The sequence below is a fragment of the Cryptomeria japonica genome, chromosome 5, assembly GCF_030272615.1.
Source record: "Cryptomeria japonica chromosome 5, Sugi_1.0, whole genome shotgun sequence".
In the NCBI taxonomy this organism is placed as follows: domain Eukaryota; kingdom Viridiplantae; phylum Streptophyta; class Pinopsida; order Cupressales; family Cupressaceae; genus Cryptomeria; species Cryptomeria japonica.
The window spans coordinates 403,663,656-403,687,603 of record NC_081409.1 but is presented as its reverse complement, the minus strand read 5'-3'; the positions used below and the strand labels follow the sequence as shown (position 1 = coordinate 403,687,603).

Sequence of the window (23,948 nt, the reverse complement as noted above, 5' to 3'; positions counted from 1 at the left end):
CAAGCTATTCCAGATTGGCCACTACTGAAGACACTAATAGAGTTTAGGGGATTCTTTGACCCATACAGTTATTATTAAAGGTTTGTTAAGGTGTTTACTCAACTTGGTGCACCTCTTACAAAGCTCACTGAGAAGGGAGCTTTCAAGTGGACGGAGGAGGCTCAATGCACATTTGATAGACTTAAGGAGGTAAAGAGCACTTATCCTGTTTTGGCATTACCTAATTTCTTCAGCCTTTTTGTTTTGGAGTGTGATGCTTCAAGTGAAGGAATTGGCAATACAATAAGGAGATACTTGCTATCACGCATGTGTTAGCTCTAATTAGATGGTATTTGGTAGGTGGAAAATTTGTTAGAACTAATCCCAACAACTTGAAAAACTTCTTGGAGCCAAAGGATCTGAATGAGCATCAACAAAAGTGGGTCAATAAAATTCAAGCCTATGATTCTGACAGAGTACGTGAAGGGGAACAAAAATATTGTTGCAGATGCACTTTCTAGGAAACCCACTATTTACTCCTTGGCAGAGATTTCAGCTAATTGGAAGGCTCATCTTTAGTTGAGTACTCCAAGAACACTTGCATGGGAATTGATGGATGACAAGGTTCAAAGTACAAGTACAAAGTGGTGGATGATGTCATCTACTACAAGGACAAGATTTATTTGGTGCTTAAATCGAAGCTGAAGGAGAAAGTTTACAAAGCCATTCATGAAACACCACTTGCAACACATATGGGTTACTTCAAAGCCTATAGAGTAGTCAGAGAGATTCTCCTGGAAGGGTCTCAAAGATGATGCCTTGAAGCACGTTTGTGAGTGCATTACCCATTTCTAAGAGCAAGTGGGAAAGCATCTCCATCGATCTTATTACAAGTCTTCCTAGAGTGCAAGGCAAAGATTGCACCTTTGTGTTAGTTGACAAATTGACCAAATGTGCATATTTTTTTGCCATATCATTCGAGTTCAAGACACCTCAAGTCACAAAGTTGATCTTTGGGGAAGTGTTCAAACTCCATGGGTTATCGAAGAATATTGTTACTGATCGGGATAGCAATCAGTTTTTTCTGGTAGGAGCTATTCAAGTTGGTTGCCACAGAGTTGACCCCATGCACTTGTTACCACCCTCAGATTGATGAGCAAATGGAGATAGTCAACAAATGGGTGGAAGGATATTTGCACAATTATGTTGTGGGGCAGCAAAAGGCTTGAATAAGGTGGTTACATTTGGGTGAGCATTGCTACAATACCACCTATCACATGTCGATTGGGATGACTCCTTTTTAAGTGTTGTATGGATATTATGCTATGTCTTTCGTAGACTTGACATTTCAGGATAGCAAAGCTCCTAAAGAAAATGATTAGATTCAAGAGAGTCGAGATATCCTTGAGTCTCTTAAGGATAATCTTCACAATTCCCAAAATCAACAAAAGATTATGCAGATAGGCACAAAAATGAAACAAGTTTCAAGGTGGGAGATTTTGTCTTTTGCGCAGACTTGCAAGCAGTCCTTGTTGAAGAAGAGTGGTGTGGAGAAGCTGAAGCCTATGAGTTGGAGTTGCCTAAGAACAATAAAATTCATAATGTGTTCTACGTCTCTTGCCTCAAAAAGGCAATTGGGCAGCATATCACTACATCACCAGAGCTTCCACCACTAGATGAGGAGGGCAGATTGGTTTTGATTCTCGATGTTATCCTGGAATGCAGGTAGAGGAGGTTGATTAGCAAGGTTGATGAGAACACTTTTGAGGTTGGTGACATGGTTTACTTGAGATTATGAACATACAGGCAATCCTCTCCCAAGAGTGTAGCAAAGAAGCTCAAGCACCATTTTCATGGATCATACAAAATCAAGCAGAGGATTGAGGAAATTGCCTATGAGTTGTGTTGACGTGTATTTTATACACAATCATACACAGAATAAAATACCCAAGGGTACCTTATCCTCTCTTGAATAAAGCCTCTGATTGCTGAAGATGTCGCAAAAAAGGATCAATCAGGGTGACTCCAATGTTCTTTTATGTAGGGTCTCTACGTGTGGATAAGCACCAGTGGTCGTTGTGAATACTGTTTCATCAAGGGGCCTTACGTCTTCCGAGCTTTAGGAACAAGATTTCTCTAAACTAACAAGTCCTCAAAAAGATCAAAAGGTAGGGTTTGCAAGGGATAAATTCTAATCTAATCCTAAGAATGACCTAATGTAGGCTAGACTTGGCAAGATTCTACCAATTTCAATATTGCCATGAAATAACAACCTATCTGAAATTGATGCGATCTTCTAAGGTAACAAATGATTTTTTTTCAATTCATTAAGGATCATGGACACTACCACAAAGGCACATATCCAAAGCTCAATGACGATTGAAGGTTTAAGTAATTCAAGTCTCTCCAGTTGACCACACAAGGCATTCTTACAATCAGTAAGAAGCTAGTGGTTTGGAACGCGAATCTCACCAAAGATCAAGCCCAACACTAAGTCCTTCAAACTTAAATACTACTTTGACTGAGAATGATTCAAGAAAGTAAACAACCATGAAGATAGCCACAAGAATTGCAATAAAACACCATAACTTCAATATTTTATTGATCTCAAAGCCAAAATAGACAACAATTGCTTGAAATTCTTTCTTCAAAACTCAATCTTGCTACAAAATAACTTTCTCCAAAAGCTCTAATCTTCTAACTATTTCTTATTGCTCCTATTCTAATTACAAATGAAAATGAATGAGGGTATATATAGCATCCTCAATTACAATGAACAGCCCAGATCAAAAGAAGATCAACGGCTGAGATTCTAACACCTAAACCCTAATTAGGGTTTTATTACAAAAGTTCCCTTTTTATTGAACAATATTAAATGCATAGCCAAATATTTAATTTGGCACAAAAATCTAGGAAACATAGACCAATGATAATTAAGGTGCCATGTCATCTACAACAACCTCTCTTCTAGAACCTTATTCCCTTTCCAATGCTCCTTTTTAGCATATGCAATGAATCTGGACACGATTCCCTCAATCTCAGCAATAGGAATCTCGGGAAGATTCCTCATTCGTTCCTCCAAGTGAATAATCTGATCAAAGGCCTTGAGAAGAGCTGCGTCCCATTCAGGTTCGAGTTCCTTGATTTTCTCAATCAGGAGCATAGTAGCAAACATTTGATCTCTTTGTTCATCTGTAATAACATTCTCATCTTTGCAAAAGATGATCTTGACCCTTTCTTCCAACTCTTGAAGATCCACATCTGTCTCAACTTCAATTCTTCTGCCAAGAATAGTACATAAAACCCCAAACACCTTGTCCTGGATTGGATGGATGACCTCCTCCACTTGATTGCATTTGGTGCTGGTGTCCTCGAAAAGAACTTCCTTCATCTGGAGTAAAGTAGACCACTGGAGTAAATTATGAGATCCTCTATCCATTATCTTTTCTTGTGCTAAGGTCTTCCTTGGCGTTTGCCTGATTACTTGAAGAACAGGAATGATAACATCTTTAGTATGAGCAAAGGCGGCTACCGTTATCATTAGGTTGTGGATGATCTCAAGGACCTGGATAGCCCGATGAATGGTCTGAATCATTCTTGTTGCAAACTCAACGGCAACTGTATGGGATTTGTCAATCGAAGAGCTCATAAGCTGGACCAAGCTCTTAACTTTCTCTGTTTCACCAACTGATTCAAGGGGAAGTGCTTGCACAGGAGATACTGTTGGATCCTAACGTCCCAAAGGCCGACTGAGGTGGCTAAAGTAGCCTCTCCAAGCACCGACCTCTCTCTCAAGTTTTCTATTCTTTTCCATTTCTTCCTTAAGTTTATCTTTAAGCGCCTCAAATGAATCAGTTGCCTCATCCATTGCCTGCTCGGTGGTAAGTGGACCAAGTTCAACGGTTTCTACATCATATTCTTCTGCAAGGATTTCACCCTCGTACTTGTCCACTGTCGGTGTAGCTATCTGCAACTTCCTGGACCCTGTCTCATCTCTGATCATCTTGGACATTTTGGTGGCCTTCTTCTTTTCTGTTACTCCCTGAGAAATTCCAACAAGGCTATCTAAATCAATCACATTATCTTCGTCTTCGATCACAATCACCCTTGTTAGTCTCTCCTTCAACCAATCTGGAATGGCGGACCTTGTCTCCCTAACTTGTATTTCTTTAGGTAATGGCTCTTCTTTTCGGAGAGGAGATATCGCTTCATCATCATTCTTGTCTTCATGTAGCTCATTGACCTGGGGAGATTGACTTGATGAATGTTGAGATGCCTATCCTTCTTCATGTTTATCATTCTAAACCATTGATTCCATAGATTCCTCTACTTCAAGTGTCCTTTTCTCTTGTCGAGAAGATGTGCCGAATGAGCGATCTCGATTAGCCTCTTGCTTCCTTTTGGAAGATTCTCTTTTCTCAGGTCTTTCCTTCCTCTTCGCACCTCTAGGATGAGGATTGCCTTCACTTATGCTTCTGAGGTGAGGATTGCCTTCGCTTGTGCTTCTAGGATGAGGATGGCCTTCGCTTGTGCTTGCTCCTCCCTCTGCCGATCTTTCCTCCAAAGTAAAAGTCATAGATATGTTCTGCTCTGTCAACTTTTGATGTTGCACATCAACCCATCTGCGAGTACAGGACAAAACTGGGGCCATCGAAGTTTTTAAGTCCACAACCTCAGGTTCATTCCAATCTATCTTTACTGCCTTGTCTTCTCTATCATAGGATGACTGGAGGTGCCTGCCACTGTCCTGAGCTTGATCGGCCACTCTGTAAACTTTGCATTTCCTGATGAAATCCAAAGGCAATCTGGAATGCACTTTCTTTTCACTTCTAAATCATCTAAGAGATTCATCCAAAAGTCCTCTACCTGACATTCATGCTTGTATTTTCTACCAACTGTCTCTTCTATATACCCATAAGGATCAAAATTCTCCCTCAATGAAAAGAATGAAAATGAATATAAGGCCAACTCTCTTTCTGCATCATCTAAAGCTGGAGCATTAGGACATACCTCTACTGAATTTCCTAGTATGATAGGTACAGGAATTCCATTTCCATGCCTATGTCTGAATGCCTTGCATAAGCTACCAACTGCCTAGTCACCTCAAGTAGTACTATCCGGTCTGTCGGATATCTTGGCAACATATATGGAGGTGAAGGACACCCATGAACCCTAATATATGTAAACTTCTGGAATTGGATAAACCAAGCACCATACCTCTTTACAAGCTCTTGTGCCTCTTGAGATAGCCGATTGTGAATCCCGCCTCACAGTGTCCTGGTGATGTTCATTGTGAAGGTATCATTGACTAACTTGTAGTTACTTCCAGGTGGATGATGCAAATGAACATAAGAGTCACAAACTCTGACTTCTCCAGGTCCTCTTCCAATCGCTCCTCTGTGAGGTAGTCCTGCATATTCAAAACTCCTGATCAAGGCATATATGATGTATGAGCTCATGTGGAAGGATTTAGTAGCCTTCAGTCTTCTCAACTGCACGTCCAAGCAATGGCTAATGATTCTAGCCCAATGAATTGTTCCTTTTCCTTGAACTATCACTTGGATGAAGAAGAACATCCACTTCTCAAAATAGAAGGCTTGAGGAGCCCCTGTAACTCGATTGAGTAAGGTTATCAAATCTCTGTACTCCTCCTGGAAGTCGATCCTATGTGGTGTGTTGGGAATCTTGCTCAGGCGAGGACGACTTTTGAGTAACCAATTCTTGTTGACGATGCTCAAGCAAGTGTCTGGATCATCTTCGTACATGGATCTAGCTCCTTCCAAGCTTTTGTAAATCATATCTTTATGTTCTGGTAGATGGAGTGCTTCACTGATAGCCTCTTCTGAAAGATAAGCCAAAGTGTTTCCTTCCTTGGACACGATCAATCTTGACTGTGGGTCATAATGGCGAGCACACTCGATCATCAGCTCATGGCACTGGATTGCTGGAGGGAAGCCGACCGCCTTGATAATGCCACTTTCAATTATTCTCCTTGCGACAGGTGATGGCTTTCCAATATAAGGGACCTCTAGAAACTTCTTCACACTGAAGTTTCCCAAGTTGGTATCTCCAATGTTGCTCCATTTTGACACGATCTTGGTCCCCATTTCTTCATTCCTTTGATCTTCCTTCATGAGGGTTGGACGACTGGTGGATGCTCCTGTCTTCGGGGTCGCCATCTTGATACCTACACAACATTTCATAATGAGCAATATACCTTGGAACGTAGAAATATAGACTGGATTTAAGTTTTAAATTTAGGAAACTTCATGATAAATCTTTGAATTATCATTTCCTAAATATGACTATGCAATTGGAAATTCAAATTTTCAAAATTTGAACAAGGAAGATCTTGCCATACCTCTCTTTGAGAACTAGCTCTAAAAAACGATGCAAAAATTAAGAAATTCGCTAGGCAAAATGAAGATCGAAGTCTTCTAGCAAATGCGCCTCCTTCATCAACTTCACCACCCTTTGGGTCTTCAACGCCTTGAGGAAAACTCGCTCCACCTCTAACCTCCAACAAAGTTCGCACTCCTCCTTGGATTGAAATTCGCACTTCTTCTTGGATCAAAATTCGCACCTCTATTGCTTCTCAAAATCGCATTTAAATAAATGATTGAATGATGGATTGAAATGCATCAAAATACCTCCCTTATATAGGCGCTTACTATTGCAATTGCCCATAGGCCGACTTGGAAAATAGGCAAAATAAATAAATAAAAATTAAAGGAGGAGGCCGACCTTTATAAAAATATCAAAATAATATCCCAAGCGCTCTCTTTTTATTTAATTTAATAATAATTAATTTAAATGCCTTTGCAATTAAAATTTTGATTTTTTAAAAGGCTTAAATTAATTATTAAATGCCCATGCGTACTTATTAAATGCCAACTTAATTAAATATTTCATGTTTTTAGCGAATTTGGCATTTTAATGTAATTTGGAAAATATTGGCGCCTAAGCATGGGAAGAATAAGGGACATCTATCAACATCGCTCTGGTCCCTGGGAGAGGGACAGGAGCGCTCATGCATTTTGGCCTTGTATTTCTCGCTTTTCACATTCAAAGTCTTGTCTTGGACGTCCAAAATGGCCTTTTCGCTTGGAATCTTGAGTTTGATTTACTCCATCTTTGGAAGGAGTGTATCTTAAAACATTTTCGCCCTAGTCCCTTGGTGAGGGACAGGAGCGATCCCACCTTTTGCCCTTAATCCTTGTCTTTTCCAATCGCCAATTCATGTTGCAGGGCAATCAATGATCTTCCTTGCTTGTTCTATGCACGCCTAACTCGTTTCTCCAAGACAAAATGAGCTCTTCCAAGGATATTCGCCCTGGTCCTTCAGTGAAGGACAGGAGCGATTTTTTTGCTTTTGAGCTTAAAATTGTTGATTTTGAGGTTAATTCCTTGTTCATTATCTTCCTAAAGACATTTCTCACTTTGCATAATCTCGCCTTGACGTGGTTTTGGAAAGGAATGATTGATTCTATAGAAATCGCCCTGGTCCTCCAGTGAAGGACAGGAGCGATCTTTAGTCCATGGCACAAATACTTAATCATATCAATATCTAATTATCTTCAAGGCGTAAAACATTGTTCCTTAATCCATCTTGAGTCTTGCAAATGAAAGTAGCACTCCAAAATGTTAGGCAATCAGGCAAATTTGAGGATTTCGCTCTGGTCCCTTGGTGAGGGACAGGAGCGCCTTAGCCAATTTCATCAAGTTTTGTGGTTTTTTGCGACTTCGTTCTTCTTTGAAGCATTCCAAATATCATCACCATCATGTGCCTTGGCCTGGATTCGACCAAATTTGGAAGGGAAGACTTGATAATGTATTTTTCGCCCTGGTCCCTGGGTGAGGGACAGGAGCGCCTTGGCCATTATAGGCTCCACTTGTGTTTTGCAAACTTTCAAAATTATCTTCAATGGGTTGATTATGCCTTCCTTTACTCCTCTCAAACGAAAAACTTGCTTTTCCTTTGCCAAAAACTTGTCTTGAGGGAAAATCGCTCTGGTCCCTGGGAGAGGGACAGGAGCTTCCTTTAAAAATCGCCTTGGTCCCTGAGAGAGGGACAAGAGCGCCTTAGCTAATTTGGATCAATTTTCTCCATTGTGGTCCATTCAAGTTATATTCAATGAGCAAAACATACTTTCCTTGTCCTTCTCAAATCGTGAAATCATTTAAATCTTGCAAGGATAAGGCAAACTTGGAATTCAAGCTCCGGTCCTTCAGTGAGGGACAGGAGCGATTTTGTCATCTTAGCATATTTCCTTGCTTGTCGATTACTCAAATTATATTCAATGGACAAGACATGCCCTCCTTGATTTCTTCCAATCATAAAATTGTCTTGATCCTGCAAGAACGGTGCAACTTTGAAAAACAAGCTCCGGTCCTTCAATGAGGGACAGGAGCGATTTTGGTCCTTAAGGTCAAATCTTTACAATTTTCATCTCAAATTTCCTTTGCTGGGGAAAATACCATCATTTTGCAAGCTATGAACAAAAGTCCAAATCCAAAAATGTCCAAGAAGGTGTGCTTTGAAGAAAATCACTCTGGTCTCTGGGTGGGGGACAGGAGCGATTTGTCCTTTAGACAACGATTTCAACCTTTCACTACCTTTTGACTAAGTCTGGATATTCAATTACGTTCACTTCATCTTTCCTTGCGTCCTTGATGCTTCAGTTTGATCAAATGAGGCCCAAAACGAGCTAAGTAAGCCATTTCGCCCTGGTCCTTCAGTGAAGGACAGGAGCGATTTGGGCTTAAACTTAAAAAAACTTGTCATTTTTGAGTCTTCAAAATCTTCAATTCATGTCCAATTGTATCCCCTGGCGACCCTGCATAAAACAATTAAAACAAGTCAATAACCAAGATGCACCAAATATCACTTTCGCCCTGGTCCCTGGGTGAGGGACAGGAGCGATTTTACCTCTATAAGCCAAAATATCAAAAATTTAGGTCTTCAAATCACTTCATCATGCAGGGCTAAGTCATCTTCAAGTCCAGGAATCGGTTACCTTGCTTCCAAAATATGGTTAGAGTTTGCCCAGACAAAATGTATAATTCCATCATTAAAATGCTAACCCTTAGACCTAACTTGAATTTGCCCTCAAAATCTTAACTGGACCCATCCTGAGACATACTTGACTTCCTGGCAGGCTCATCCTATTTCAAAATTGCAATCTCCATGAGGATGCTCAATAACCTTTCAAAATTAGACTAGACTCGGCTTGAAAATATCAAAAGGCAACTCCTAAGGCTTAACCCTAGTCCAGACGACTCACTCACTTACTCAAAATCCTAAAAGCAGAGAGAAGAACAGGCAAAACAAAAGCAAAAAGAGGGGGTCCCCATTTTAATGGGGCGATGTGTGAAATGGTCACAACAAGTTGGAACTGCCAAAACAAATTAAGATTCATAATGTGCTTCATACTTTTTACCTTAGGAAGACACTCAAGCATCATATCATTCCAATAGTTGAGCTACCTCCCATAGATGAAGGAGGGAAGTTTATTTTGGTTCTTGAAGAGATCTAGTTTGGTTTAAGGTTTTCAATAATTTTGATTATTTCATGTTTGCTCATAATTAATAGCATTAGTTTTCGGTTGACGATGATTTAATATTATTTTGCTTAAATATCATATGTTTTTGAAGGTGCTTAATTCCCACAGAAGTAGGCCAGTAAGCCATACCTTAGCACATTCTAGTGATTGATTAAAGGAGAATCTACTTCAAACTTTACTGTTTCCTACATTTCTTACAAGCCATACCATTCAATATCCATGAGGTCATAGTAATCTATAGGTCATAACATCAAACTGGGATGATTTGGAATCTTTTACTATGAAGTATTTTTATTATTAATGTCAAACCAATTAGCTTAATATTTGGATATGTAATTCATTACTGGTTTGTTGAATAGGTAATGGTTTCAAAATTGAGCTGATCAGCAAAGTGAAGGATTTCGCTGATATTAATGCTGTTGCATGCCTTACTTTTTCTTTCACAGGTGTGACTTGAGTTTAAGGGAAAATGTGGGCATTCTGGATTTAACGACAGCCTTCTCTATGCTTAGAAGGGACTGAGTTTAGAGTCAAACAGCTTAAATCTACCATTTGCAAGCCTGGGCGTGAAGATTTGTCATGATTTAATTTCTTATTATAGAAATTTGATACCTGGCCACACCAATTTCATGCTATTGCATCTCTGTTTGGCATGGTATTGGATTGATTATGCAATCATTAGAGAGTAATGAAGGAGATTTTCCACTTACTTTTGAGTTGTTGCAGTCTCTGCGGAGTTCAAACCCAACCACAGTTCCTAATTTTTATCTAGTGTCTCATTCAACAATTATTTTGTGTTTGTCTATTAGCAGCAATGTTTTGGGAACTAACAATGATAACATCAATCAATCTAGGCTGTATATTTCTATTATGATGTGTTTGATCAACTAGAACAAAATTAAACTCTAAAAAAAAGCAGTTTCCTTGTCATTTTCAGAGTGTTCAGCTACATACAACTTCCATGCTCTACTCAGCTCTACATGGTATGCCAATATTTTATATTTCTAGTATTTTAAGATATCTTTATTGATTTATATGAGTTTATTAAGAAATTAATCATGTCACAGTTATTATTGCTATTTATTTCTCCAAATTTCAAGAATTAATCAAATATCAGAATAACCATATGGTTTACTATCTGTTAGAAGCAACACTTTATACTGTAAGATATTGGATGGTTGACCACCAGGTCCCTGTTCTTCATTGTAAGATATCTTGTTTGGATTGTCTTCTTGATCCCTTTTATTTCACTATATTATCCATCAGCTTGGCATGTATCAGAATCGATGGATATAGTCTTCCATTTTGGCATTGACACATTTCTGCTTGTATTCAGCCAGTTTGGATTGATTGGAATTTGCATATCATTGTATGTCATTTTGGCATTGATCGATTCTATGACTTTCCTTCTAATATAATTTTGTGAGCTAGCCGCCTATATCTTGTTGTTCACTGTCTTTGTTCTAGTCTATGTATGCTCTCACCTTGACCACATTGGGAATGTAGTGATCAAAAGGAGCTAAGATTTGAGTGATTGCAAAAACATTAGTCGGTATGAGCAAATGTCCTACCAAGTCATTATAGAAAACCCAGTTTAAAATTTGTTTTCTATCACTTAGTCTCTTGTCTCTTTGCACTTGAGCTGACCCTCTACATTTGGGTCCACCATTCACATTTGGCTCATCTCTTTATATTTGCACAAACTCCAGTATTCTTCAGCTTCTTGGATTGCAACTACTACATTCTTTTTATTCTAGAAATGATAATGTAACTGTTTCATTTATCAAGCTACTAGAAGTAATAAATATACACAAGTTCTCCAAAGCAATCAAATGAAAATGTGGTCTTTCTAGACTTTTCCAATTTCATTCTGAAACTAAAAATATTACAGCTGCACATGATAGTAAAATCCACTAGTACAAAAAACCCAGACCAATAATGCTATTGAACCAGCTTGTGCAATAATATAGCATTTGTTAAATAGAACTTTAATCATGAAAATGATGAATGGTGTAGATAGGGATAAAGGGTCAACTTAATGGCCTCCTGTCCTTGCAGCCATGTCCCAAGTTCCCTGAATGGACCCAAAACAACACAGATACATTCAATACATTTGGGTTTCTTTATTAGCTACAGAAAAGCTAAACATCCTACAAAAAAAATTTATTAGAGCCAATCTTTCCACAAAAGACTTCTCCCTCTAAAGGAGCCTCCTATCTCTCCAAGAGCTCTCCACTTTCTCTCCTGGAGTCGCTCTTTTCCTTCAAGTGTTTCCCCACCCACTTCTCACTATTGAAACCCCAATTTAAAACTTGTTTTCTCTAATTTAGTCTAGTCTTTTTGCACTTGAGCTGACCCTTTGTATTTGGGTTGACCATTCACATTCAGGTTGACCCTTTACATTTGGGCAAACTCTTGGTATTCTTCAGCTTCCTGGACTGAAACTACTACAATTATTCTTATTCTAGAAACGATAATGCAATTCTTCTTATTCTTATTATAATGCCATCCACCGAAACAAGACATTTAGTTCTATGAACCCTAGGTCCCATCATGGATGATTTCACCAACCTTAATAGTCTCGATCCATCTGCAAGCTAAAAAACCATTGTCCTATAGTTTAGACTGAAAAGAATGACTGACTCCTTTGACAGAGAGTATGAGCAAACCTTAACCATCCATGTCGTTTCCTTTTTCAGATCTTTGAACACTATTACTTCCAAAATCTCAATCAAATTCCTTCAAACCTTAAGCAATAGGGAAAACCATAAAATATAGTTTCACAGTTAACTAAGCCCTAGATTTGAAATCTTTCATAAAACCCTTCATTAAATCTTATCCATGAATCAGAAGTATGCAAAACCCTAGGCAAATTCATCATTATTATAATACAAATTTTGTGTTAGCCAAATCTTAGCTAGGAAAACTTATAGAAAATCAGAAAAAACGGATTGAAAACACCTTTCAGTCCTCACATTTTGGTGCTCATTTTACCTCTGTTTGCTTCTTAATGTTTGTCCATAGCAATCAGGCATCTATTTGTGTCCTCCTTGACAGTTATTTTCTACTTTTAATCCTCTTGGCATCTTGTTCAGATGTCTCCGCTCATTAATCTTGCTTACTCTAGATGCTTCTTTTCGTTATTCACTTAGATTTCTCCTAATCCATACATACAATCATATCTCTCTTGGATGTCAAAGTATGCAGCATATCTAAGAATAAAGCAGTCCCCCATCTCCACCTCCTCAACAGTGCAAAGGTGATAGATCCTAACCCCTCAGAAAATGTGGTCATCAATCTCAATCTACAAACAATGAGAACAAACCTTAAATTTCCGAAGTTCAATCCTCAGGCCATAAATCAATTGGTATTAAATATGTTCATGACAAACAAGGATGCCATCAACAATCTGAAATAAATGCATCTTATTTCCCCATGGTAGAAAAGAGATCCAAGTGACCTAAATATATTGTTGATATATGTCCTAATCACTTTATAGATCTCACCTTATGGGAAGGGCAGATATAGACATTTAGATGACTGGAAGCAATAAATTTGATAAGGATGACAAGGGCTGTATGTGTTTATGGATTCAAGGATAGGCATTGTCATAACAAGACTTCAAAGTACAATGATGAGAATGAGTAACTGAGTTCCAGAATGAATGTGGCCTTTGCTGACATTTCAACTAGGGATTACTGCAATACAGTTATTCTACTAGTGCTCAAAATGTTCATATAGATGAGGAGATGCCTAGGCTTCATTTGAAATCTTCTATGCCAATAGAAACTTCAAAGATAGATGAGGATGTTCTAGAAATGTTGTATCAGTTAATATGCTAGAGAAGAAATGTCATGTACCCTTTTCAAAATTATATTAGTTGGGAGAACTTGTAGCCTATTTTCTCATTTCCCATAGGCTAAAAGAATAAAGTGAGAGAAACAATTGCAAATTGTATTTTAATTTGGGCCTAATCACTTTATTTATAAAAGGAAACTTAGATATTATTATTAACTTTATTCAAAAAGTGTTTTTAAACACTTTTGAAGGAGTTTTAGAAGAAAAAAGAAACTTCAAATTGGGGAGCCCAAAAGGAATTTATAAAAGGAGGGTGAATTGATCAAACAAAGCATCCATTATTGTTGTAATCAAATATGTTTCTATAGCTTGAGCACTTGCATTCATTTTCTCATTCAACAACAAAAACACTTCATGTGCAAGAATTTAGAGGACAAAATCCAAAAACCCTCTTGGTTTCCAAATGGGATTGAAGGACAAAAACCCTCTTATCCAAGTGAGGTGATTCCATCCAAAAATAATATCGTGCCGAAATTTGCAAATTTAATTCCAAATTTGGGCAATTAAATAGCCTTTTGGAGGATTTCAATTGTGCTAGAGGTTGTCAAAAAGCTGTAGATTTGATAGCATGGGAAAAAAGTCAAAATTCAGAGGAAAAGTCAAACTAGCAGTGGCCATACTACTCTTGTTGTTGCCATACCATCCTTACCGCCACTGAACAATCTTGATCCAGCACCCCTGCAGCCTAATTTCTGCCTCAGCACAGCCATTTGACCAGATTTGCATTCTATATAGTGGTGTCAGCACTTGTGAGTGATTATTTGGTCATTATTGCCTCTTGAAATTGTCGTATCTGGATTTGCTGATTTAAATATTCATAAAACTGCATGTAATTGCTTTCTGATTCAGTATATCAGCATCTTTGTAATTTTCCCAGCAGCTAAAATTAAATAAAAAATCAGATCTGAGGGTGTCGTTATTTTATTGAATATTGTTGCTATTTGACATTCTTGTCCATGCTCTATTGTGCCTGGAAAGGAAACATCAAAAATTGCATGATTGGAAATTTGAACAGGTACATTACAAAAAATGCGTAAGTGCTATTAAATGTGATATTTCAAATCCAACTTTTCAGAGTTCTATATTTATTGGGGATGGTGGTCATTTTAGTTTGGCCGAGCATGGATGTGATTAATATTATGGAACTGGAATTGGGATTAAGCTATAAGATATGGGTATTTATCTCTAATCAATGATGGTCTCTCTACTACACTTCTTGGATGAATAGCCTTATCCTAAACGCCATACCATGGAATGAATCTTAGTGCTAATTTCATCTTTGCTTCTGAGAGATGGTCCAGGAAGCAATGTATCCAAAAGAACCTACTTGTTGGAGGTTACATCCAAGGAAAATTGACTTCAGTTATTTCTAATCATCATGCATTGTGTTTTATGGTCAAGGAGAGTACTTTCAAGATTACATGATACTTGTGCCAATTTTTCATGGATGGTATAGACTCATGGAGTTGGTGATTTGATTCATATTTTTCTCTCAAACAGATATGCTTTGTATGATCCAATTGGTCTTGAAATAAATAAATCCATCTTGGTGAGTCTCTTGACTTACCAATCCCTGTGGTACACACCTTTGGGTGGTTTTCATTTTATTTGGGTACTATGTACCTTTTGTATGGAGCCTACAAGAGTGACTGAGCCTATTTGTATTAAGAGGCCTATATATCATATATCTAAGGTTTATTATATTATTATACTTGTATTATCATTTGGCATTAATTAATAATGTGACAATATCATTCAATGTCAGATCATGGATCACGTTATTTACTTAAAATTTTAAATTTCACTTCTTTTAGTTTGTTTACGTTTTATTTACTTTTTTGTAAATTAATTGCCACATAATTTTTTTACATATTTTGTTTAAGTTTTATTTAGTTTTTTGTAAATTAACTGCCACATAATTTTTTTACATATATTTTGAGTAGCCATCTCCAAAATATAAGAATTAGATTGCTATCCCCATCCCTGCATCCCTCCACTACCAAAACCTGGACAAACATTAAGTTTTTCAATGCAAATCTTTTTACTTCTGAATGCATTCTTCATCTGTGTAGCTGTGTGAAGGGAAACTTATAAAACCTTACCCAATGATTTTCTCTACAAATATAAAAAGTACTGAATATACTTTATTTCTGTACTGCATGAACGTTACTAAAACTGTGTTCATAACATTACCAAAGACCCAGGTTCCCGTAAAAGTGGAGATGTTGATTAAAGTGTTGCTGCATGATCCAAACAGACAAACATAATTTGACTTGTGGAAAGGCCATAACATAGTCACTATTATTAGGAGATAGTCCATCCACTGTTATTTTAGTTTTTAATCAAAGATTTCAATCTATGTTGTGAAGTAAATATGAATCGAGACATTATCCTGATGTGTTTGTGGCCTATAACAACAATTACATTTGAGCTCTTCTGCTCCAGCAGAGGTTGTGGTAACTAATTATTTCAAACTCAACAGTAAGATTATGTCGTTTACATCTTCACATTATTATTTGCCTTTGAAAAATTTGCTTTCCACAACTAACATAAGCTTATGGCATTATATCTCCAAATTGTCAATAGGAAGTCAAGTTTTGCACCCAAATTGAATGTGTAACTCTCTTTCATTCAATTATACAAGCAATAAACAGTTCAATAGCAGTATTTTGTTCCTCAAAGGGAAATACAGGTAGCCATACTGTGAGCATTTTGTTCTGGCGCTGTAATTCTCTGCAAAGAGCTTCCAGCTTTTCACGGAGTGATATGTTCTTCTTCAATTCTAGAAGCACTGCACAAAGGAAACGTAAAATGTATAACAAGTATATTTTTAAGAAAGCAAAATTGCAGGTACTTTTAAATGCCATAAAGCAGATAAATTCACTTTATTCTGATAATAATACCTCACAAGACCAAAGAATGTGGCTTCATTGAAAACCAAAAAAGGAGATTCCAGAACTATATAGAAAAGCATTTCTCAATCAGTAACCTATATTGTATTATAAGAAACGAGAATGGCAGATATGGAGTAAAATTTCTTATAGGAGCTAAAAGATAAAACTTGAAAACTATAATGTCCAGAGATGGTTGACATCACAATGCACACATGCATTCAGTACATAAAATCAAAAAACTCAAAAATATTATAAGGTCTGTTTTCCAAGAATATGTAACAGGTACAAGTTGTAGACAGAATAAAAGTTAAACATGCTCCAGTAACAAGTTATGCAGAAAAAAGTTATCAATTTCCTCTGAAACCGTTTTTCCTTCTATCTCAATCTTGCTACTATGATATAACATTTATTCATTCATAATCTATTTTCAATTGGGTGATCAACTTATACTAAGAAACCTTAAGAGAAAAGAACCCAGAATGATCAAAATCAACTGATAACTAACTGAAAAACTAGCATCTATTGTGTGACTCTAAACCGTGTAAAGCATAAACTCCAAAAATAGACTCTGCTCCTTCGATATTATTAGAATAAACCAAAAATACAGAACCACAGTAATTAGGCAAGATGGTGAAAAGCGCATTTAGAGATTTCCATTTTTCTTTCATGTTTGGTCATGGTGGTTGGTTACATTAAAGAGCCAACCATCAGTTCTCATAGGATAATGAACTTAATGAATCTTTGACAAATGCTTATTTAGATTGAAACCATGGCATTTCATAGTTACAAACTTTAAATTATTTGACAGAATTATGCCAGTAAACAAATGGAAACTGCCACTTTGACTTCATCCTCTTATCCCAGATGCTTCTTCCTCCAGTCATCATTCTCAACGCAGAGCAAACCAATGATGCAATGCATGATAAACAAGAAAAACCAATAATCTATTCGAAGTGCCAAGCAACTTCTCCAAGCTAGGATCCAAATGAATGATAAAAGAATTATCCAGTCAAAAGAGGAATCAAGTAGTGTTACCCGGAAACGAGTTTCCACCCTAAAGGCACACGTTTCAGAAACAAAAACAATTTCGGGTACGGGGGGACGGCCAGAAACGTTTCCAAGCTGTCCCTGATCAAGCGAAATTTTCGGAAACCATACCGGAAACTCAAAACTGGTCAACGATGTGATCAGCACCGTTGACCATCCCCTGGATGGCTGTGGACGGCTGGATGGCTGTGGACGGCTATCGTCCCAGGGACGTGTTGTGACCTAATCATACATCACCCCATTCCAAATGGGGACCCCCTACTTTTTAGGTCCTCTTGGTCTTTTGGTTTTGGTTTTTGGGTCCTTTCACAGCAGTCTCGTCAATCCTTTAAGTTTGCAAGTGTTTGGGGAATAATTTAATCAAGTTTGCAACTTGTTTGAGCAATTTAGTTAAGTCTGGAGTATGTTTTGTCTGTTTTAGGGTTTTGACCTTCAGACTTGAATTTGAGGCATTTCCTTTAGGGTTTTGGAAAAATTGAACGTTGCATTGGAATCAAGACCCTTTCTCAAACCTAAACATGAAATTTGAGCGAATTCTGAGCAACTTTCTATTTTTAGAAAGTTCCTATATTTTTAGGGATTTCATTGCCTCCCGGATTGGTCTAATTTTGCCAAAAAGAAAACTTATTATTTTTAGTAAGTTTCTATTTTTAGTAAGTGTCCCTGCATCCTATTTTGCCCTAACTCTGACATCTTGAAACACTTTCTATTTTTGGAAAGTCTTTTTGTAGCAAGTTCTCCGTAGGCAGACACTGAAACTGAGCATTCCTGAACAATCCTAAATCCGAAAAAGTCAAAAAGCAGGCTACTGATCAGAAAAATGGCTAAGTATGGGAATCATTCCGGATGTGGAAAACATTGAAAAATTGACCAAGTCTAGCATTGGAAATCCACTTCAATTCCCAAAAATGGAATCCTGAGCCGGAAAAGTTCAAAACTAACAAGTCTGGAGAATAAGTGAATCAAATTCCCTCATCAAGGTGAAATGGTGCCCAAGTCAGAGGTTGGGTGCCAAATTCAAGGCATCATTCCTCCACCAGGCCAATTTAGCACCCAAGAAGAGTGATAGGTGCTAGACAAGGGAGACCAAGGAAAACTCCAAAAATGTGAAAATTCCACCACCTTAGCATTTTGGTGCCCAAGGAGGAAGAAGGGTGCTAGGAGAGGGGGATCGTGGAAAATCAAGTATCAAAATTCCTTCCTCGAGGCAAATTAGCGCCCAAGTGTGGAATAGGGCGCCAAAATGAGATGAGCAAAGAAATTGCTCAAAAGATCAAATTCCTTCCTCAAGTGAAAAAAGTGCCTAGTTTGGAGATCGGGCACCAAACTAGCATGGGCAAGGAAAAAGTGAAATTAGAAGAATTCCTTCGTCAAGCAAAATTAGCACCCAAGTAGAGTGGGTGAGCGCTAAAACCTCAACAAGGGAAGTTTAAGAAATTGAAAATTCCCCCTCCATGGTGACTTAGTGCCCATACAAGGAGAGGGGTGCCAAAATGAGGGTGCTAAGGAAAACAAGTCAAAAGCAAAATTCCTCCTCCAAGGAGATTTGGCGCCCAAGTCAAGCAAGGGGCGCCAAAATCAAGGTGTCAAGGAAAGATTTGAAGAAAGTGAAAATTCCTTCAAAACATGAATTCCACGCCCAAGAGAAAAGAAGAAAATTTTCTAAGGCAAGGAAAATTGAAGGTCAATGATGAATTGAACAAGAAAATCCCCTCAGAAAAAATTCTGAAAAATCCATTTTTAGGCATCAAAACTCATCCCAATTTCAAAAAAAAAATTCAAATTTGGATTCGTCACAAAATTTTCTCTCTCGTGGACCCTGGAACCCTAATTTTGGAAAGTTCCTAAAAAATTGGACGTGCAAAATTCATAAAAATTTCTTTTGCAGCATGGAAAAGTCAAAACTTCAAGAATATTCTTCATAAATCAAAGGTTTCTCTCTCCTGAAGTTTTCTCTCTCCTAGGGTTTTTCACCAAGTGCATGGATAATAAGCATCTTAAGTCAATCTTTCAAAAATCCCCTCCAAAATTCAAAAAATGGAAAGTTGGTGGGTTGGCGACACAAGAAGAAAGAATATTCCAAATTATGGCACATAACTCAAGTCATTAAAGGTAAATTTCATTTTGGAACTTAACTACAAGGGTGGGACCCATTTGCATGGCGTGTCGGAGAGGAAACTATGACGCATCATTAAAACAACTGCCCAAGTTGACCTTTGCCAACTTAGCAACATGTTGGAGAAATTCTATATAAACGTGCAAGTACAATTCATTTCTCACGTGCGAATTTGGAGAAAGAAAAGTTGGAGAGAAAGTGCAAAAAGTCAAACTTGGAGAATATTTTGTCCTTTCAAGAAGCTTTGTTCGTAGGAGAAAATCGCCGAATCAAGCAAAGTAGCAACTATTACCAGGCAGGCACAGATAAAAGCAGAAATGAAGGGATTCCTTCCGGAATCCAAGATGGTGTCCAGGTGGAAAGAAATCAGCGACACAAATCTAGGGACATTCAACTTGGTTGCTTACTGGATTAGGATGTTTCGAACAGTCGAACATAATCCATCACCCATCGCTGCCAGGATTGTCAAAAGCGGAATTGTTACAACAGCTGGTTTTCCTCCATCGATTCAATGTCCAGAGTTGATCTTGGAATGCACAAAACACTACAATCCAAAGAGAAGAGCTATTTTAACAAGAAGTGGCAAGCTTTTGGCCAACTTGACTCCGGAGGCTATTGGTGAAACCTTTGGGATTCCTTCACATCATTCCATGACCTACAAGACTATGAATGGAGCTACGGCAGTGTATGATCCACGTCCTGACAAATGTGTTGAAGTTATCAACAAGAACTGGATGCAGAAGCCTAGGCCACACATTTCCAAAATGCCTAAGACACTCACCATTTTCAAATTCAAGCAAGAGTATGTGGACTTGATAATGATGTTGAGCAAAATTATGGGGTGTCCACATGCCATAAATTTTGAAACATGGATGTTTTTCTACATTGACAAAGTCATGAATGCCAATGGAATAGTAGACTGGGCTAGATAAATCAGCCATTACGTGCATGAGCAGCTAAAAGATTTGAAGGAGAAGAAGACCAGGTCCTTCTATATGAGTTCTTACGTATTCACTCGCGAGAATGGGTGGCTTTGATGGTTTGTCGAGAAAGGGGCCCATGGGATGTGGGCCAGCACAATTGAAAGTTTATGAATGCTATCCTCAACTACACCTATACAATACCAATTCTTTCAAACTGGTAAATGACACTTTTACTATGTACCTAACCAAGTTTATGGATAATGAACTTCACACAAGAGTGTCGCCACAAGCCAAGGCTCTAGTACAAAAATTTGGAGCCATGTTCCTCCAAATTCCAAAATTCACTTATATCAGGATGCAAGGATTCTCGTACTAGCCATATAAATTGCCAATGTATCCATTTGATAAACCGGTGTTGTTGGAGCTTATGAGACAATTGACGGCCTACAACCAAATTCAAAAGAAGAAAAGAAAGTTGTCTATTGAATTCCCTGTTGTCCTCGGTGATTATGTGGAAGTGTGCCCAAACCTAGTAGCAGCTGAAAAAGGAGCAGAGGAATTGGCATTCTAACGCTTGGCATTCTACACATCCAAATCTCACTATGATCCATATCATAAAATTAGGAAGGTTGCTGGAATAATATTTGTCCACAAGTTTCACCTGGAAGATTATTGGGCAAGTACCAAGGACGACCTTAAGGTCAAGAAGAAAATGCTTTCCAGGCTACCACTTGACACAATTAGAATAGGTGAAATCATAGATGGCACACTCGCAGAGTACTCAGCGAGTTTCAAAAACTCGCCGAGTTTTTGAGCTCTGCGAGTTTTTACGACTTTAACTCGCAGCAAAAACTCGGCGAGTTTCTTTAAAAAACTCGGCTAGACTAAAAAAAGAGGCCCAAACATGTCAAAAAATTATCATTTTTTGTTTTTTCAGGTCAGCTTCATTCTCTTCATCAGAATATACACATGAAATATAACATTTAAGTATAAGTGGCATTTCAATATGTCTTTTTCCTTTCTTATACTTTATAACACCTGCTAGCCCTTGAACCCGCAAGGGGCGATGCCCCTTGACCCCAACTTGGGGGCGCTGCCCCCAAACCCCCATCGAAAAATATAGGGGGAAACTGCGCTGATGGAAGTAGGGAAAATTTAACCTCCGAGTTTGATTAGGCTCCATATAGCAACATAATTAGCATTGAAGAAATCTTGGTATTATACATTTTAGAGTTGAAAGTTTGAAACTATCAGTATGAATGATGAAATTTCAAATATTGCGTGTTTGTAGATCTCCACCAAGATCTAGACCTATCTCTCTACCCCTCTTTTTCTCACCCTCAGAACTGGAAAGATCTCCACTGGGAAGAGGAAGAGGAATAGTAAATAGTTTTAGCTAGAGTTGGGGGGAGGAAGTTGTAATTGTAATTTGTAATGATGTATTTACTTTTGGTTTTACAAAAACTATTTACTATTTTGCTTCCAGCCATCGGCATTCCTCATGAGGATGCAATTTTGTAGACACTTTGCATTTAAATATATCTAGAATCAGCTTGTTTCTTTTGTGTTATCATTTATTGACTCATTGGATGCATCTTCCCATTAAATTTTGCAAAAAAAATGCATTTTTTACTAAGTTTAAGCGTGTTTTAAGTTGCCGAGTTTTTCGCCGAGTTTTTCACGAGTTTTCCCCAAGTTTTTTTCCCAGGGGCTTGGCGAGTCGAGCCGAGTCACGAGTAGTTCAACTATGGGTGAAATAGTTCAAGTGTCGGATCAGGTAAAAGAGGATTTGGACTTAATGCAACCAGAATTTGAAAAGGTGAAGGATCAGCCCATTCAGCTTCCAAATTGGTCAGAACCTGAAATAGATGATCTGGACGTTTTGGCCAAACCCATTTTGAAATAGATGATCGTGACATTAGATTGATCGGCATGTCAGGAAGCTGAAAGAAGGAAACATCCTCCTAAGCTACCAGTTAATGGGAAATCTAGATTCTCATTGTGAAGCCACGGAAGGATCTTCACAGGCCCAAGCTGAGGAAGGAAAAGTTCGACAGAAAGAAGTTGAGCTTAGTAAAGAAAGAGTGGTCTGAAGAGACCAAGAACAATAAGGAAAAAAGAAACCCAGCCAAAAATTCAGCAGGAAGTTTAGCAGGAAGAACCACCGCAGTAATGGGCAAGAATGGAAGGGATTCAATCGCCGGCTAGCTCTTCCAGTGTGAGGAAGGTGGAAATGTTTGCACAAGAAAATCTAGTAGGTCCGCCACAGGGCAATCTTCCTGATAGCGCTCCAGCACAAGATGTTCTCAGTATCAGTGCTTCACACAAGCCCAATCAGCCAAGGGCACAGAGACAAGAACTTTTCTCTCATCCAGAAGAGCCACGCCAGGATAGTTTCGTAGAGACGATCCTTGAAGAAATGAAGTTTCACAAGAGCATGTTCATATGGAAATTCAAGATTAATCAATTACTACTCTTGATTGGCTGAAGAATAGGTTGAGTAAGGAACTAGAAAAGGAAATTGATCCAGCACGGGAATTGGAAGAACTTCTTAAAAGAATGGATCAGCCAGCAAAGTTTCCAGAATCACGAGAGATGAGTCCAGATCCAAGACCCTACATTTAGCTTAGCCCGTGGCAGACAAGGATAGGAATGAAATTGTGCCAAGTGATCATGTGATCAGAGAAATTGATTTGGGGAGCACTTCCACAATGTAGGTTGTGGAAGATTTTGAAGGATCTTCCTTGGCTATTGGAGAGAAGATGCAGAAAATGAAGGAAAAATGTAGAAGGCTAAAAAGTGAAAACAAGGCCTTGTGCAAATATGTCAAAAGCTTCAAACATCTCCTCAGAGAAGCAGATCCATCATTTGTTTCTCCTCTCCCTAAAGAGGTCATTGATGACGCTGAAACAATCAAGAAAGTAGCCCAGGATGCCAAGGAATGGGTGGAGGACGTCTTCGCTGCAACCGGTAAATTTATTGAAGACTTAGCTCGTCTCCATTCCAAACTTGTTGCCCTTTCGAACAGAATAGAAGTGGCGGATGGTCTATGGGAGGATGTTCAAATTTATCGGGATTTGACCATTTTGCGACTCAAGGCCCTAATGAAAGTTCCAAAGCAAACGTTGATTGATGGAAAGGTGATTCAGGAAATGAAATTTATGACTTCTCGCAGTGGTTTTGTGTCACCTGCACTGTAAGGGAAGCCTTTGAGAGATTCAGCATGGAGTTTTTAGCTTTGAAAGACTCAATCAGGAGGGTGCAAGAGGAAATCATCAGCGCAGCTGAGGCCTTGTTTGCAAAAAGGTTGGATGAGGGCGGAGTGACTGTGAATTTCCTAAGGACTCAATTGCATGAATTCTTTGTGGGATCGTTTTCCAAGCCCCACTTTGAAAATGTTTCTTCTTTTTCCAGCACTATGTGGAGGACACAGGAAATGGTAGCAGAATGGGAAAGTTTTCTATCTAAGAGTGAAGAAGAAATTACTTTGATCGAGTTCCAGATAGAGAGTGTGCCAAGTGTCTCCATAGAAGAATTAGAGGCTGGAATACTTTGACCAAGTGGTGGC

General features: G+C 38.3%; 1 protein-coding gene across 1 annotated transcript in view; it reads right to left on the bottom strand.

The window, feature by feature from the left end:
* The window catches only part of LOC131076485 (uncharacterized), a 265,484-nt gene that overhangs the window by 98,226 nt on the left and 143,310 nt on the right, over positions 1-23,948 (bottom strand). The window contains exon 5 of the mRNA XM_058013697.2: positions 16,103-16,191. Within this exon, the coding sequence (XP_057869680.2) occupies positions 16,103-16,191 (89 nt within the window). The remainder of the gene's footprint in view (positions 1-16,102; positions 16,192-23,948) is intronic.